This window comes from Muntiacus reevesi, chromosome 4 (assembly GCF_963930625.1).
Source record: "Muntiacus reevesi chromosome 4, mMunRee1.1, whole genome shotgun sequence".
NCBI classification, from domain to species: domain Eukaryota; kingdom Metazoa; phylum Chordata; class Mammalia; order Artiodactyla; family Cervidae; genus Muntiacus; species Muntiacus reevesi.
Window position 1 is genome coordinate 91,158,072 of NC_089252.1, and position 16,415 is coordinate 91,174,486.

Sequence of the window (16,415 nt, forward strand, 5' to 3'; positions counted from 1 at the left end):
ACAAAAATTTTATAGTACTTGAATTAGTACTTTAGCCACAATAAATACCTACTGATTTAATTTGCTCTGACATAATAATGTAATGAAATGGAATGACTTAATTTTTATATGAAGGCCTCTTGAAATGCTTTTTCCCCTTCCAAAATTCTTAGGCTTAAAACAGAATTAAACCTAAGTACTGAAAATGAGTTTTAGTATCTTAGTGTGGGAACATATAATACATGTTCTTTGTTTTTCTGTTTAAATGCTTTATGATTATGTCTCACTGGGTTAGATTTTCATTTATTTTTTTTCTTTCTAGTTCTCTATTGACAAGTAATTTGTTTCATTATAAAAACATGGTATAAATTCATACGATTTCCTTAAAAAGTTACACATTCAGTTTACAGGTACTGTATACAGATTCAGCTTACAGGTGCTATATACAAGTACAACAGTAATTCTTGTGTAAGTAGCCTTGTGAGAACGTGATACTGTATCTTCATCTGAGAGCTGAATAGAATTGGAAATTTAGGTCATTTACCTCAAACTACACAGTTAGAAGCCTTGGAAGGAATTCCAAGTCTAACCTGACACTTGCTCAGGCTACTTACTTAGCTAAAACTGTTTGAAGTTACGTGAGTTATTTAGTACTACTTTGTACATTACTGAATTGTAAAGGTTTCATTATGCACATTTTTACGAAGTTAGATAAAGTGATCAGAAGATCATAACTTCTCAAGGGCAGAGTTTAAATCTGGCTAAAAAATAAATAAAAATAATTCATTTATGGCATGGTCCCTTGCAGTGGGGTAAAATATTCATTAGGCAAAACAGGTGAGAGTGGGAGAGTGTAATTAGAATAGTGGGGACTGTGACATACTGGAGTGAAAATTATTTGACAAAACGGGCAACTGCTCCAGCTGACTGTTGCATGTTGGTGCACATATTTTTAAAAATCAGCTGGAAGTCTGGGTTTTTGTATGAAATCTTTTAAATGTTGATAGAATTTTAACATGGTGGCCAAAGCAAACAGCTGCTGACTAGATTAGGAAGGCCACCGATTAGATTTGTTTGATGGGCACATGCAAAAAAGGTGTATTTTAAACAATATGCACGGTATAGGGTACTAGTCTTAATGATAGTTTGTTTAAACTGTAGCTGAGAGTCGACCTGTATTGTGAGGAGGTTGTGTCTTGTTCTAATTCCTCCTTGTGGAAGATGGCTTTTTACTTTCTCGGATTAGGTGGGCCGAGTAAGGTCTTTTATACGACGCCAAGTATTTTTAGACAAACCCAAACCCAAAGTTCCTCTTTGAGGCTGAGTTGACACAACTGATTAAATATTTGAGAGAAGGCTATAGAAGAGAAATGCAAGAGCCAACTTCCCTGTTTTTATTCATGGCAATGCGCTAGCTCTTAGTACGAGAGCTGTTTTCCAGGAAGGAACCCACCTGAAAACCTGCCTATTCCTCCCTAAGGAATGAGTCTCTGCTGGTTTAGCCACAGAGTTTATCCCGGGGCGAAGAATTTTCGCGGTACGCCTGAAACCAGTTTCAATACGAAGCGTTCCGCGTTCCTCGGTAACTATAGGTGAGCCTGCGTTCCCGGAAGTGACGTCACGTTCTTCAGTTCTTCCGTCTATCGGCGGAACTCTGGGCTCCCGGAGTTGCCGGTTGTGTACGTGGAAGCAGCCAGCGCCTGCGCAGTTGGAACCTGTCGTCTCAGCTGTGTGGGAAGCGCCGAGAGTAACATCTCGGGCTCGGGGGAGACCTTCGGGGTCATGGTTTCCCACTGACAGGCCCCGCCGAGTGGAGAAGCAGGCGAGGCTCTCCCTGCACCCTCCCCCGGGCCCCCGACCGTCGGCCTGTCCCTTGGCCTTCCCGCTCGGTGCTGCCGCTGCCGCCAACGCTGGCGGTTGAGGAGGGGAGATGAGCTGGTTCAACGCCTCCCAGCTCTCCAGCTTCGCCAAGCAGGCCCTGTCCCAGGCCCAGAAGTCCATCGACAGGGTCCTAGATATCCAGGAAGAGGAGCCGAGCACTTGGGCCGAGACCATTCCGTACGGAGAGCCAGGTAAGGGCGCGAGCGGCGGCGTCCCTCAGTCCCGCGGGCGTCTCTCAAGAGGCCAACAGGTGAAGCGAGGGGCGGGGGGCCGGGGGCCGGGCTCCTGACGACGGACTCCTGAGCAAGTCCTCGGCCTCAGCACGGCCCCGAACGCTGCTTTGGCCTCTCAGGTGAGCTTTGCTGTGGTCCCGAGGGAAAACCCAGCCCCGGGGTCCCTCCTTAATTGTGGCCCCGGGTTGGGGGCTGACCGGGACCCGATTCCGTGGTAGTGGCCCCGCGCCCTCGCTCCACAGACCTCGGAGCACAGCGCCCCCTCCCCCTCCGCCCCCAGCCCCGGTGGGTTGCGTTCTCTTCGGGAGCACAGTATCTAAATCGGTCCGCAAGGACGGGAAGAACAGTCGCGAACACTTCGCGAGCATTGCGAGCTTGCAAGCGCGTCCTGTTCTCTGTTATGACCGTCTCCCCTGAGACGGTCCTCGGGGCGGGTGCTGCCCTGAGTGTGATACCGGGACGCGCGGTAACTTCCTCTCGGCCACTCCGCCAGGGGGAGGGTCCGTTGGGGGCGCGCCAGGCGATTGCGGCTTGCTGCGCAGTCAGTCCCTAAGAGCCCCGTCTCTCTCTCTCAGAGACCTTGGGCTTCATCTTTCAGGGATCTTCAGTTGCTTTCGGCGCTAAGTCTAAATCCTTTTGGTGTGTGGCGTGAAGATTGGCCCCTCTTTCGGAGTGTGAACCTCTAAGAGAAAGAATAAATTATTCCTGACTACTACTTTCTGGTTTCTGTTTCTAATTTTACATCGTTGAGAAGTCAAGACCTAAATTTGAGGTACCTCATTTTAAGATGGTTTGGTTCAAGTGTTTATGTCATCATCCTGTTAACTTCAGTCCTGAATATTCATTGGAAGGACTGATGTTGAAGCTGAAACTCCCAATACTTTGGCTACCTAATGCGAAGAACTGACCCATTTGAAAAGACCCTGATGCTAGGAAAGATTGAAGGCGGGAGGAGAAGGGGACGACAGAGGATGAGATGGATGAATGGCATCACCGACTCAATGGACATGAGTTTGAGTAAACTCTGGGAGTTGGTGATGGACAGGGAGGCCTGGCGTGCTGAAGTCCATGGGGTCGCAAAGACTCGGACACGACTGAGTGACTGAATTGAACTGCATAGGACCTTGGTGGGAGTAGCTCAACTTCCTTTTTATCAGGCTACCCCACATATTGAATGACTAAACTTTGAAAGAGACAGAATATTAATTGTAAGGATACTTCTTTCTGTGACACCCGGGACTTGAATCCTGTTCTGTGATTCATTAAAAAAAAAAAATAGGTTATCCACAATAGGTTCAGATTTTAGTGAAATGCCATAAATGTTCACTGATGACCTGTGTTTTACGTTGCCATCACTAAAAGATGAGCAGTGATTATCGCATAATCATAATCACAAGTGGATATCGCATAACCCCGCGATTTGTGTAAAATTTTCTCCAACTGGCAAATTTGAGTTGTCACTCATTGACATAACTTAATACAGCACTTTATCTTGCTCATTCCTTTGTATGTTTAATTTTGTTTTTCTTTTTTTTTTCACAATTCTGCTTTACTGAATAAATGGATATAAAACTATACCCCCAAGCTAAAGTTTCCTACATACCTCCAAAGTCATTAAATTAGGATAGACTTTAGTTTCCGACTTGACAGCTTTTAGGAGTTTTTAGGTACTTGTGCTCTGCCCATCAACTTCTAATTGTTCAGAGTATGTGATAAATTCTGCTCAGCCACTTTTGAATTTAGAAATGGTTGACTTTTTAAAAAATTTTTTAAGAAATGCTTAAAGTATTTTAGCAAATATGCCATTCTTTGTTTATCATTGGGTTTTTCAGTAACATATTATTTGTATAACTGACACAATTACCTTTTTTGCCCAGAAGATGGTTATTTTCTCCTGTTTCTTTTTTTTTTAATCCTAGTGTAAACTGCTGTCTTTATCAAAAAGCAATAGTTGTAAAGATGCATTTCTGAAATTCATATGGCCTTCTACTAATTATTAACATGATTTAGAGTTCAGCAAGAGAACAAAAGTTTCTCAGGGAATGGGTTTGAAGAGTGGGACTCGGAAAATGAGTTTGTCATTAAGTGGATGGAAATGAGTATGTCCTTTAGAAGTTACTGTTCCCATTAGTTTACTTTGATCTTTGATAAAGAATGTTTGTCACCAATATTTTGGGTTCAGTGTTGAATGTTACTGTCTGTCTAGCTGATAATGATGCTTTATCATTGATAGTGTAAGAATAAAATTAATATGAAACTAACTATATAGAAGGTAGATTCTATTTTTCATGACTGCACATGACCCGTAAGTGAAGATACTGCCTATTATTGTGAGATGCATAGTATGTATTTTGGACTTGGCACAGATTATTAACATCTACCATTACTTTATTAATTTATTGTAGGAGGGAATAACATACTTGTTTCTGGCATGCCAAGTCCAGTATTTCATCTTTGTTCCTAGTTCCTCTTGGGCAAATGCACACCAGTTTTCATCTTCATGGCCTAAAGTTAACCGATGAACTAATTAATTATGTTGTAAGTGAGGAGTGTAAGAGATACAAATTACAGGTTGTACTTTGTAGAATTTTGAAAAGACATATTTATATAGACTTAACAATAATTATTGCAATTTGCATGTTTTATATATATGTGTGTGTGTAAAATTTTCTTTTTTAATTTTTTTTTTTTTTGTCAAAGGAATAAGTCCCCCTGTCAGTGGAGGATGGGATACTTCAACCTGGGGGTTAAAATCCAACACTGAACCTCAGAGTCAGCCAGTAGTCTCTCCTAAAGCAATTACAAAGCCAGTTCGGAGAACTGTGGTAGATGAATCTGAAAATTTCTTCAGTGCCTTTCTCTCTCCAGCTGATGTCCAGACCATTCAGAAGAGCCCAGTGGTATCAAAACCACCAGCCAAGTCACAGCGACCAGAAGAAGTGAAAAGCACCTTACAGGAGTCCTTGCACACTGGACAGTCAAGAACACCTGAGGCCACTGAGTCAAAAGTAAAGGACTCCCCTCCGTGTGTATCCGAGGAAACTCCGGCAGTTAGTACTCTGTCACCTGAAACTGAGCATAAGCATGAAGAAAGTGTTCATAAAGAATCTGATACGAAGGTGCCAACAGTGCATTTGAAAGTATCTGAAAATGTTATCAATGTGAAAACAACTAGGGAAAATGTGTCTAATATGTCTACACAGCTTCTCACAGCAGAACCCAAGGACATGGCTTTGGAACCTAAGGAACAAAAACATGAAGACCGACAGAGCAATACACCTTCTCCTCCTGTTAGTACCTTCTCGTCAGGTACTTCTACCACTAGTGATATTGAAGTTTTAGATCATGAAAGTGTAATAAGTGAAAGCTCAGCAAGTTCTAGACAAGAAAATACAGATTCAAAATCAAGCCTGCACTTGATGCAGACATCCTTTCAGCTTCTCTCAGCATCTGCTTGTCCTGAATATAATCGTTTAGATGATTTCCAAAAACTCACTGAGAGTTGCTGCTCGTCTGATGCTTTTGAAAGAATAGACTCATTTAGTGTACAGTCATTAGATAGCCGTAGTGTCAGCGAAATCAATTCAGATGATGAACTGTCAGGCAAGGGATATGCTCTAGTACCTATTATACTTAGTTCTTCAACTCCAAAGACCAAAACAATTGAATCTGTTGAAGGAAGACCTGAAGAAGCAAATGAAACGTTAATTATGCCCAATGAGGAAACAGAAATGGAAGAAAGTGGCCGAAGTGCAACTCCTGTTAACTGCGAACAGCCTGATATCTTGGTTTCTTCCGCATCAGTAAGTGAAGGACACGCTGTCCTGGATGAGGAGGCTGAGCAGCCTGAAGCTTCAAGACAGCCAGAAGCACCTTCTGAGAAGGAAGATATCTGCAAGGTAACTCTAAGAAATGGAAGAGGATTTTTTGATATGCTTTTCAGAGATTAAATCATTGGTTTATTTTTAATGTTCAGTGAGGCCTAATGATTTGTCTTGATTAAAAAAAGACAGGCCTTTTGCCATTTAAGTGTGGTGTTAAGGATCTTAAAGATGAAGAATTATTGACATTATTTGAAATTTCTCCAAGGCAACTCTGGTAACATAAGTTGATATTTCAGTATAACTGAGCATAAAAAAATCCCATCATAGGCCTTTACTGTTGCGTTATCACCTTAATATTCTTTTGCTATATATTGTTTAATTTGTTAGTTTGTAAAGGACTGTTTTATGTAAACAGATACCTTCAACTCCTTTGCAGATAGAGGTGCTCAAGTAACTCTAAATCTTACATGATTTTTCTTACCCCAAACATTTTTTGCATGTTCACATTATTTGTAGGGAGATCTTAAATGAAAACATTTGGTTTCAGATCATTGATGTTTTTCTGTTACTAATTGTTTCATTTTGTTTTCTTGTTTATGTTGTTTTTGATATTTCATATTGATAGCTGTCTTAAATGAAAAAGAGAAATGTCCAAGGATCAAAGGTGTTGCTTAGGAATGACAAATTGCTTTTACCTAGTAGATAAAAAAACTTTCCAGGTGGTGCTAGTGGAAAAGAACCCTTTTTGCCAATGCAGGAGACCGAGAGATGTGGGTTCAGTCCCTGGGTCAGGAAGATGCCCTGGAAAGGGGCATGGCAATCCACTCCAGTATTCTTCCCTGAAGAATCCCATGGACAGAGGAGCCTGGCAGGCAAAAGGAAAATGGTGTAAATTTTTTGACATTAAGTCACAGTTTTGTTTTTTTCTATGATTTTTTAGATATAGAAATTGAGTCTGATCTGGCATCTTTAATAGACTCCTCTGAGATATAAGATATCTTGAAGAAATGTTCTCTAAGTGTCATGTGTTTGAATTATTTAATGTACAAAAAGTGCCAGATTCTGTTACCTAGGTTTAATATTTTTCACAAACAAAATGTCGTGCTCTAGCTATAATAGTAGTTTGAATTCCTAGAAACAACACTATTTATTATTAAGATATTTTTGAACCGTTCTTAGGAGGTCAGTGATTTCTAAGTTAACCTAGACCTAAATCAGGTTAGGACATAATTTTTTTAGTACAAAAGACACTGTTCCTCATGCACAGGTATTACGGCTTCAGCAGGACCTAAGGAGTAGGATAGTCTGATCATTCCTTTTTGCTTGGCTTTATACTGGTATATTCTGGAGATTTTAAAGTTTTGTGCCTATGGATCTTCTAAAATTACCTTTACTTTAAAAAAAAATTATTTATTTTATTTGACTGTGCCAGGTTTTAGTTGTGGCGTACAGACTCTTCAGTTGCAGCATGTGGGATCTAGTTCCCTGTCCAGGGATCAAACCCAGGCCCTTTGCATTGAGAACATGGAGTCTTAGCCACTGGACCACCAGGGAAGTCCCTAAAGTTACCTTTATTTTTTAAATGCAATGTATCATGCTAAAAAGCTTACACATTAGGGTTAAAGAATAATGTGGAGAAGCAAACACTGGTATGTCCACTACCCAGATAACATAGAGAACATTAGTAGAGGCTTTGATCTATTTTGATTGCATCTAATTTCCTCTCTTCTTTTAGTGGACACGTCCACTCTTCCCCACATTTTTGTTACTACAAACCGCTATAAACGTTCTTTTACAGTTATGCAAGAGTTTTCTTCTCTGAGGTACACCTAAAAATAGAATTTTCTACATGAAAGATTATATAGACTTTCACCTAGATGTTGCTTGTTTTCCAAAGCATTTTACCAAACCACCAGCTGTCCAGCTTTGTGGTTGTACTACTAGTTTATACTATCTGACCCACTGTGTGTGAGTTCTTGCTGTTCTGTGTCCACTGTGTTCCCTTTTCTTAAAAAATTCTTTTTATGAAATAATGCTGATTTATTATAGTGATTAGGTGACCTTTACAGTTTTTACCTGGATGTAAAAATGGTGTTTTAAAGTTAAATGTTGAACTTTTGTATATTCTTCTTACCCAGACAGTTGAATTTCTGAATGAGAAACTGGATAAAAGGGAAGCTCAGTTATTATCTCTTAGTAAAGAAAAAGCCCTTCTAGAAGAAGCTTATGATAATCTGAAAGAGTAAGTACTTTACAAATATGAGTAATTTTATACATTTGATAGTGGCCCATGCACTTGGTTATTACTTAAGCATGTTTTTTAAATTGATATATTTTATATTTTAACTTATTTATAATTACTGAAGATTGAATATCATTTCAGTTCTACCCTTACAGATTACTTTTCTCCTCAAATTATCTTACTCTTTTACCAGTGGCACTGAAGAGAGGTGTTTTGTAAAACAAAAACAGAAAAAGTTCTTCCCCTTTAGTTATTAATAAACTTTTAGTATTAGAGATTTAAAGGGTATATTTAGAGAAAACTTAGATTACAGTTTAAAAAAATATTGAGCATTGGTTTGCTTTAAGGAAGTGATTAGTAAAATGTGACACAATAAGATTAACAAGTTTTATTTATCTTTTTCTAATTTTTACACATCAAATATTGGTGACATTTTCAATTTCTAATGAGTTTTCTTTGAAATGTTTTAAAATAAATTAAACAGGTAATTTTTCTCTTAAAAGTTAACAGGCCTCAAATTAATCTATTTTACTAAGGTGCATGTTGAAGAGAACGTTGTTATTTTTGGGGGGAAAACTGAACTCAAACTGATCTCAACTTTGGAAAATATATACAAATATTTTCAGTCTTAGTCTTATTTTAAATTTAGTGAAATGATCAGAGTGAAAGAAGAAAGCAGTAGTATTTCTTCCTTGAAAGATGAGTTTACTCAAAGAATTGCAGAAGCGGAAAAGAAAGTTCAGCTAGCCTGCAAAGAGAGAGATGCTGCTAAAAAGGTAATGGAAGTTTAAAATAATATTAATCTAACTCTATAGAGACACATATTTTTGAGGAGTGCATTAATAATATTTTGGTATTGGGGAAAAAAGTAAGATTAAAAGAATACCATGGAGTATATTAACACTTAAATTTTAGATTTTTCAGTACCTTTAGAATTTCAGATTTTTGATACTTTAAAAAAAATTAAGCAAATATTTGTTTGTATACTTTGTGTGTAAAGTCTTTGCAAGGTGCGTAGCAAGGATCTTTAGAATAATTTTTATAAATTATAATTTCATCAAAATAAATAACACTTAAATCTAAATGGTACTCTATAAATTTTTAAAGTTATCATTATTTTCTTTTGTTATTTTCACTTCCACTTCAAACATACACACACACACACACACACACACAGTCTTTCAAGTTAAAGTTATTTTAAAATAAAAATTCCTATTGATTAGTGACATTGAATGTTAGAATAAAATATTGATTTATTCTAATGTAGGATTCTCCACCTCAGCATTGTTGCTATTTTGGGCTGAATGATTTTATTCTGTAGTGCACTGCCCTGTGCATTGCAGGGGGTTTACCAGCATCCCAGGCCCATATCTACAAGATACAGTATTGTCTTGCCTTACCCACCCGCCATCCCAATCTTGCCTCAATTGTGAAAAGTGAAAATATTGCCAAATGTCCCCGTGGAAGCAAAAATACTCCTCGTTGGAAACCATTGTTCTAGTTCTTATCATTTGGAGCAGTTCAGAAATATTTTCTTGTAATCAGAGTAAATATTTCTTATAATTTGATTATTTCAGAAATTGGTAACCAATAGGTTACTAATTATTGCTTGTATCTCAATTGTTAATAGTAGCATTTCTCATTAGGTGCCTTTCTAAGCTTGTTTTCCCCTTTCTTGACCAATGATAATTTAGTTTTTCTGTGCATATTTTTACAGAAAAGAAATACATGATATACCTCTGTCTGCTTGGCTGATTTAATTAGTGACTTCAATTAGTATCATTTCAGACAGTAACAATAATCTGAGACTATCTTAACTAACTTAACTCTTCTTGTTCCTGCTCCATTCCATCTGAATACAGTACAGAAAGTAGATTTTAAGGAATGTTTGTCTTCTGTAGTGTGCTTTGCATTGTAGATCTAAAACAGATCCAAACCAGTTATATTAATAGGTGGAAAACCCTGGGTCCTAAGTTTTTTAATACAATTTATGTGTATTGCCATGTATGAACCCCCTGCTTAGGATCCATTGGAAATTTAAAGGTGAATTGAATTACCTTAAGTGAAGAGTTTGCCTTCCTAGTTTGAAAGACAAATAATATCAACAAACGTATAGTAGGTATAGTAGTAGGTGGATGAATAAAGATTTTGAAATGGTATCATGGAGGAATTTTAATCAGAGGAACTGAGTAAGTTTTCATGGAAGGTATGATATTCTTCCTGGACCTTGATGGGTAGAATTTTGGCAGTTGAAAATGGACAGCAGTGCTGTTGATAGTTCAGAGCATAAGCTTTAGGGATTCCCAGACCTGGGTTCAAGTTATAACTCTACCTCTTTATAGCTCTCTCACCTTCAAAGTTTACTCAAGCTTTCTTAACCGTAATTTTCTTAACTTGTGTAGTTGAATAGTACAGATTCCTCCCTCCTAGGACTGTTGTAAGGATTAAATGATAATGGATACAAAGTATACTTTAAATACTTAGTAAACGTTAGTTGATTTGAGCTGTTGTTTAGTTTCAGAGCATTGTGAAAAACAAATTTTAAATCATAGGACACTTTATATCATCATTGTTTCAAAAGATGAAGTATTGTAACATGTTTCTGTTAAATCTCTGCTTAATTAAAGTAGATTGGACCTTATGAAATTATGTTTTTTTCTCTTACTTTGCAGCATATTTTTAAGTATGAGGATGAGGAATACTCATTTTAAGTATCAGATGAGGAAAAGAAATACAGTAAAAAATGGAGATATACTAGTTGAATGTTCCAAAACTAACGTCTAACCTGTGGAAAATATGTGTAGAGATACTCAAAAAGGGTGTTGAAAGTTAACTTACACTCATTTCCATTTCCACATTAAAACCTGCTTATGTCTGAATTTAGGTTTTCTATGTCATTTTCAAAGCTCTTTAACTTGCTCTTAGTTAAACAAGGTGATATAAACTCAGGTTAACAAAACTTACAGGTTGTTACTGAAAATGCAATTAATTGAATATGGAAAAAAATGAAAAATATGCCCAGAATGAAATTAATTCTTTATGGTATTCATGTTTTTTTTTTTTTTTAAATTAGGAAATCAAAAGTATAAAAGAAGAACTTGCTACTAGATTAAATAGTAGTGAAACGGCAGACCTTTTGAAAGAGAAAGATGAGCAGATACGAGGGTTAATGGAAGAAGGTATGTGAAATATTCAGTCAGTTGTGAAAAATATTGTGACAATAAAATACTTAACATGTGACTAGCTGCTGCTTTTTCCTAATGTAAAAACATGGGAAGCAAGAAAGGTTTGGATTTAAGCTTCAGAAGTGATAGATAACAGTTTATGGAAGAATGTGGAGCAACATGTAAAGTAGAGATATGTATGTAGCTTTCTGTTTCTAGGGAGTTAAAAAAAACCCGACTCTGTGAGAAATAGAATTTTGTGCTTCCCTAAGGAAGCTTGTAACAGGTTTTAGAGTCCTCATTTAAACCAAGATATTTGAAAGTTCTAATTCTAGAGTTTGTATAGTTATCTGAATCTCTAGCTTGGGTACTATATGGTATCATTCTGTTGTTCTGGAATTTGATAGTGAATTTTTTCTTAAATTCATATTTTACTTTTTTCAGTTATTAAACACTATATGAAAAGATTTATAGTTAATAGGTTTGTGAAAATTAAAGATTCTTCAGGAGATTAAACATTGCAGTTGGACATTGGAATGTCATAGGAAAGAAGGTAGTTTTGGAAAAGATGGTTAAATAAATTTTTCTTAAAGTTTTTTTAGTTGTAAGAATAATGCTTGCTACTTGCAGAAAATTTTTAAATTATAGGAAGTATATGAAGAAAGAAAAAAAGATCATAATCCATTTTTATAAGGAACTATTCTAGTTTTATTGCATTTTTAATACATTTTTAAACATAATATCATATATCTAATTTGCAATATTCTTTTAAATTTCTTTAAGCCATTAAATGTGCTTTGATACCATTATTAATGACTATTAAAGTGCATTATATGGATATATTATATTTGTTTTTCTTTTCCTAATATTATATGTTTATTTCTAAAATGTTAATATTACAAATCATAGTGGGATGAACATTTCTGTACTTAAATCATTGCATTTAAGTGAATTTCCAGACTGAGAGTAATTGGAAATAATCACTTCATTTGAAATAGTTTTGTCCAAGTTTTCTTTTTCATTTATTCAGCTTATACTTAACAGCTAGTTGGTCAGATTCTGTGTTTGATATAGACAAATGACAAATGTGTAATAAATGACACATTCCCTGTCCTTTAGGCACTATAGTTTAATGAGAGGGAAATATAGGTACAGAGATAATTAAAAACAATTTAAGCGCTAAAATGAAAGAAGGAAGAGTTAATTAAACATGTATCTCAAGACATCTTGCAGTCTGTTACTATTTTCTGTTACAGCATTAGAGACTGAGGGGAAGGCTAAGTACATGGTTTCATAATTTTTAAAAATTATTAAAAATATCAATATCAAATTTCACTATGTTGGAATTTGGGGAGTGAGCTGATGTTTCCTTTTGCTTAATGAACTTCTTTATAGGGAAAATAGACTGATTTCATATAGATGTAGTCACATACTGCTCCTGTATACCCTAGAGGTATTTTTAAAGTCATAGCTGAAGAGCTACAAGTTTCAAAGCTGAGAGTACACTACAATGAGTATCTGATTACTTCATTAACTAGAGTCATTGACTGTTAGGATCTAGCTATACCGCCTCCATATCCTTCTGCACATACATATACACCCTTTGGCCTCACCTCTTTTTTTTTTTTTTTTTTGGCCTCACCTCTTGAACGTAGTTGACAGATACTGTATCATTCCACTCCTGGATTCTTTTTAATCCAACTTTGCTGTGCCGTGCTTAGTTGCTCAGTCGTGTCCGACTCTTTGCGACCCTGTGAACTGCAGCCGCTGGGTTCCTCTGATTATGAGGATTCTCCAGGCAGGAATTCTGGAGTGGGTTGCCATGCCATCCTCCAGGGGGTCTTCCAAACCCAGAGATGGAAGCCAGGTCTCCCGCATTTACCGACTGAGCCACCAGGGAAGCCCTTGAAAGTCGCTCAGTTATGTTGACTCTTTGTGGCATTCTCCAGGCAAGAATACTGGAGTGGGTAGCTGTTTCCTTCTCCAGGGGATCGTTCCAACCCAAAGATCGAACCCAGGTCTCCTGCATTGCAGGCGGATTCTTCACCGTCTAAGCCACCAGGGAAGCCCAAGAATACTGGGGTGGGTAGCCTATCCCTTCTTCAGGGGATCTTCCCAACCCAGCGATCAAACTGGGGTCTTGTGTATAGCAGGCAGATTCTTTTACCAGCTGAGCTACCAGGGAACAATCCAACTTTGTTGAGGTATAAAAGTTGTGTATTTATAAGGTGTACAGTGTGACTTTTTTATATATATATATTGTGAGATTACTACCACAGTGAAGCAAAGTAATATATCAGTCACTTCACGTAGTTAACATTTTTGTGTGTGTGATGAGAACTCTTTAACATTACTCTTTTTAGCAAGTTGCAGGTTTATAGTACAGTATTAGTAGCTCTAATTTATAGTCACCATGCTGTAAATTACATCTCTAGAACTTAATCATTTTGCATAACTGAAACTTTGTACCCCTTGGCCAACATCTCCCCATTTCTTTGACCCACTAGCCCTTGTTGACCACCATGCTGTTCTCTGTGTCTACAAATTCAACTTTTTTGTATTCCACATGTGAGATCATATGTATCTATGTCTGGTTTATTTCATCCTCTAGGTTCATTCATGTTTTCACAAATGGCAGGTTGTTTTTTCAAAGCTAAATAATGTTTATATCTCTCTCTGTATATTTATCAATCTATGTCACATTCTCTTTATCCATTTATTCATTGACTAAACATAGATTGTTTCCATATCTGGGCTATTGTAAATAAAACTGCAGTGAACATGGGGATGCAGATCTCTCTTTGAGATCCTGATTTGATTTCTTTTGGATATCTACTCAGAAGTGAGATTGCTGGATCATATGGTCGTTCTATTTTAAATTTTTTGAGGAATCTTCATACTGTTTTCTGTAGTGGCTATACCAGTTTGCATTCTCACCGATGCAAACCTGTTACTCACCTGTTACTCAAGGGTTCTCTTTTCTTCATATTTTCTTCTTCATTCTTCAAATGAAGAATTTCATTCTTCAAATATTCTCCAGTATTTATCTTTTATCTTTTTGATAATAGCTGTCCCGACAGGTATGAGATGACGTCTCACTGTAGTTTTGATTTGCATTTCCCTGCTGGTTGGTGATGTTGAGCACCTTTTTGTATACCTTGTGGCCATTTGTATGCATTGTTTGAGAAATGTCTCTTCATGTCTTTAGCCCATTTTCAAAATTGGCTTTTTTTTTTTTTTTGCTCTCAAGTTCTAGGAGTTCTTACATATTTTGGATATTAATTCCTCATCAGTGTATAGTTTGCACATATTTTTTTCCATTCTGCAGATTATCTCTTTACTCTGTTGTTTCTTTTAATGTGCAGTAATTTTTTACTTTGATACAGTCTCACACATCTTTTTTTTTTGCTTTTGTAGCCTATGCTTTTGGGATCCTATTCAAAAAGCAATTCCCAAGACTTATGTCAGAAAACTTTTCCCTTTTTTCCCCCTATGTTTTTTCTTCTGCTAGTTTTACAGTTTCTGGTTTTATATTTAAGTCTTTAATCTATTTTGAGTTGATTTTTATTTTTGATGTATGATGCTATACTGTTTAGTTTTTCTGCATATGCATATCCCAGAACCATTTATGGATGAGACAGCCCTTTCCTCATGGTTGTACTCTTGACGTCCTTGTTGAAGATCACTTTATAAGCTCTCCATTTTATTCCATTGGGCTATATGTCTGTTTTTATGCCAGTACCATACTGTTCTGATTTCTATAGCTTAGTAATATGCTTTGAAATTAGAAAATTAGGAAGTGTGATATCTCCAGCTTTGTTCTTGCTCAGACTCACTTTGGTTGTTTGAGATGTTTTGTGGTTGCATATGACTTTTAGGTTTTTTTTTTCCCTTCTATTTTTGTGAAAAATGCCATTTGGATTTTGATAGAAGTTGCATTGACTCTGTAGTCCACTCCGCAGTTCTTCAGTCTGCATCTCCCAGGGGCAGTTTTTCTTGACAGTCACAACATTGTCATCTCATCTAAGAGAATCAGCATTAATTCAAAAGTGTATTCTAGCATGTATTTTGGCCTTTATCTCAGTTGTCTCTAAAAATGACTCTCATGTCTGGTTATTTGCTCTGCCCTAAGATCCAATCAAAGTTCATTGCTTTTGGCAATTATATTCTTTTAGTCTTCCTCCAATCTAGGATATTTTTTTCATGACATCAGAGATTTTGTGGAGTCCAGTTGTCCTGTTGACTACCCCCTGTTTAGGAGTCTGTCACTTTCTTCATGATTAGGTTCAGATCAGATTTCTAGTGAATATAATAGGTGATATTGTGCACCTTCTACTCCATCACATCAGTGGACACATAATGTCAGGCTGTAGCACAGTTTAGTGATGTCAGAGTTGAATGTTTGGTTAAGATTATGACTAGATTTCTCTGTTGTAAAAGCACATTTTTTTCAGCTTTGTAATTTATAATATGTGGGAATGATTCTTTAAGACTGTAAATATTTTGTTCCATATCATCCTTCTACCTAGTAATTTTAGCATTCATGGCTGATTCCTGTCCAAATCACTTTAACATTAACTGTTACAGCATTGTGATTTTAAAAATATTCTGTCATTTTATGTTACTGGTTAGAGAAAACATTCTACTCACATTCTTAGAGAATCATCATTAATTGAACTTATACATTTTTTCCATTGCCAGGAGAGAAGCTTTCAAAACAGCAGCTGCATAATTCTAACATCATTAAGAAATTAAGAACTAAAGACAAAGAAAATGAAAATATTATTGCAAAGCTGAACAAAAAAGTTCAAGAACTAGAAGAAGAGTTACAACATTTAAAACAGGTGAATATTAACCGTTCTCTACATATGTTGCTGTTACTTCCAATATGAGTAGTTGGCCATGGGTTATAAAATAATTGGAATGAATTATTGAGGTATGTCATTTGGGAGGAATTTTCAAGCAAGTAAATATTGAATGTTAAGGTTTTTCTTCGTTATTATTGATAGAGTGCTTGAAATTCCTAGAACACGGTTATTTACTGTGGTGTATTATTTTATTGAAATATACCTTTGTCTCTTCTTTTTAATAT

At 36.6% G+C, this 16,415-nt stretch overlaps 1 protein-coding gene across 1 annotated transcript in view; it reads left to right on the forward strand.

Annotated features, from left to right (window-relative positions):
- Positions 1-1,643: 1,643 nt before the first annotated feature.
- The window catches only part of TMF1 (TATA element modulatory factor 1), a 28,869-nt gene continuing 14,097 nt past the window's right edge, over positions 1,644-16,415 (forward strand). The window contains exons 1-6 of the mRNA XM_065933308.1: positions 1,644-2,051; positions 4,794-5,992; positions 8,056-8,159; positions 8,809-8,935; positions 11,233-11,338; positions 16,025-16,167. Coding sequence (XP_065789380.1) covers positions 1,910-2,051; positions 4,794-5,992; positions 8,056-8,159; positions 8,809-8,935; positions 11,233-11,338; positions 16,025-16,167 — 1,821 coding nt within the window. The 5' untranslated portion in view covers positions 1,644-1,909. The remainder of the gene's footprint in view (positions 2,052-4,793; positions 5,993-8,055; positions 8,160-8,808; positions 8,936-11,232; positions 11,339-16,024; positions 16,168-16,415) is intronic.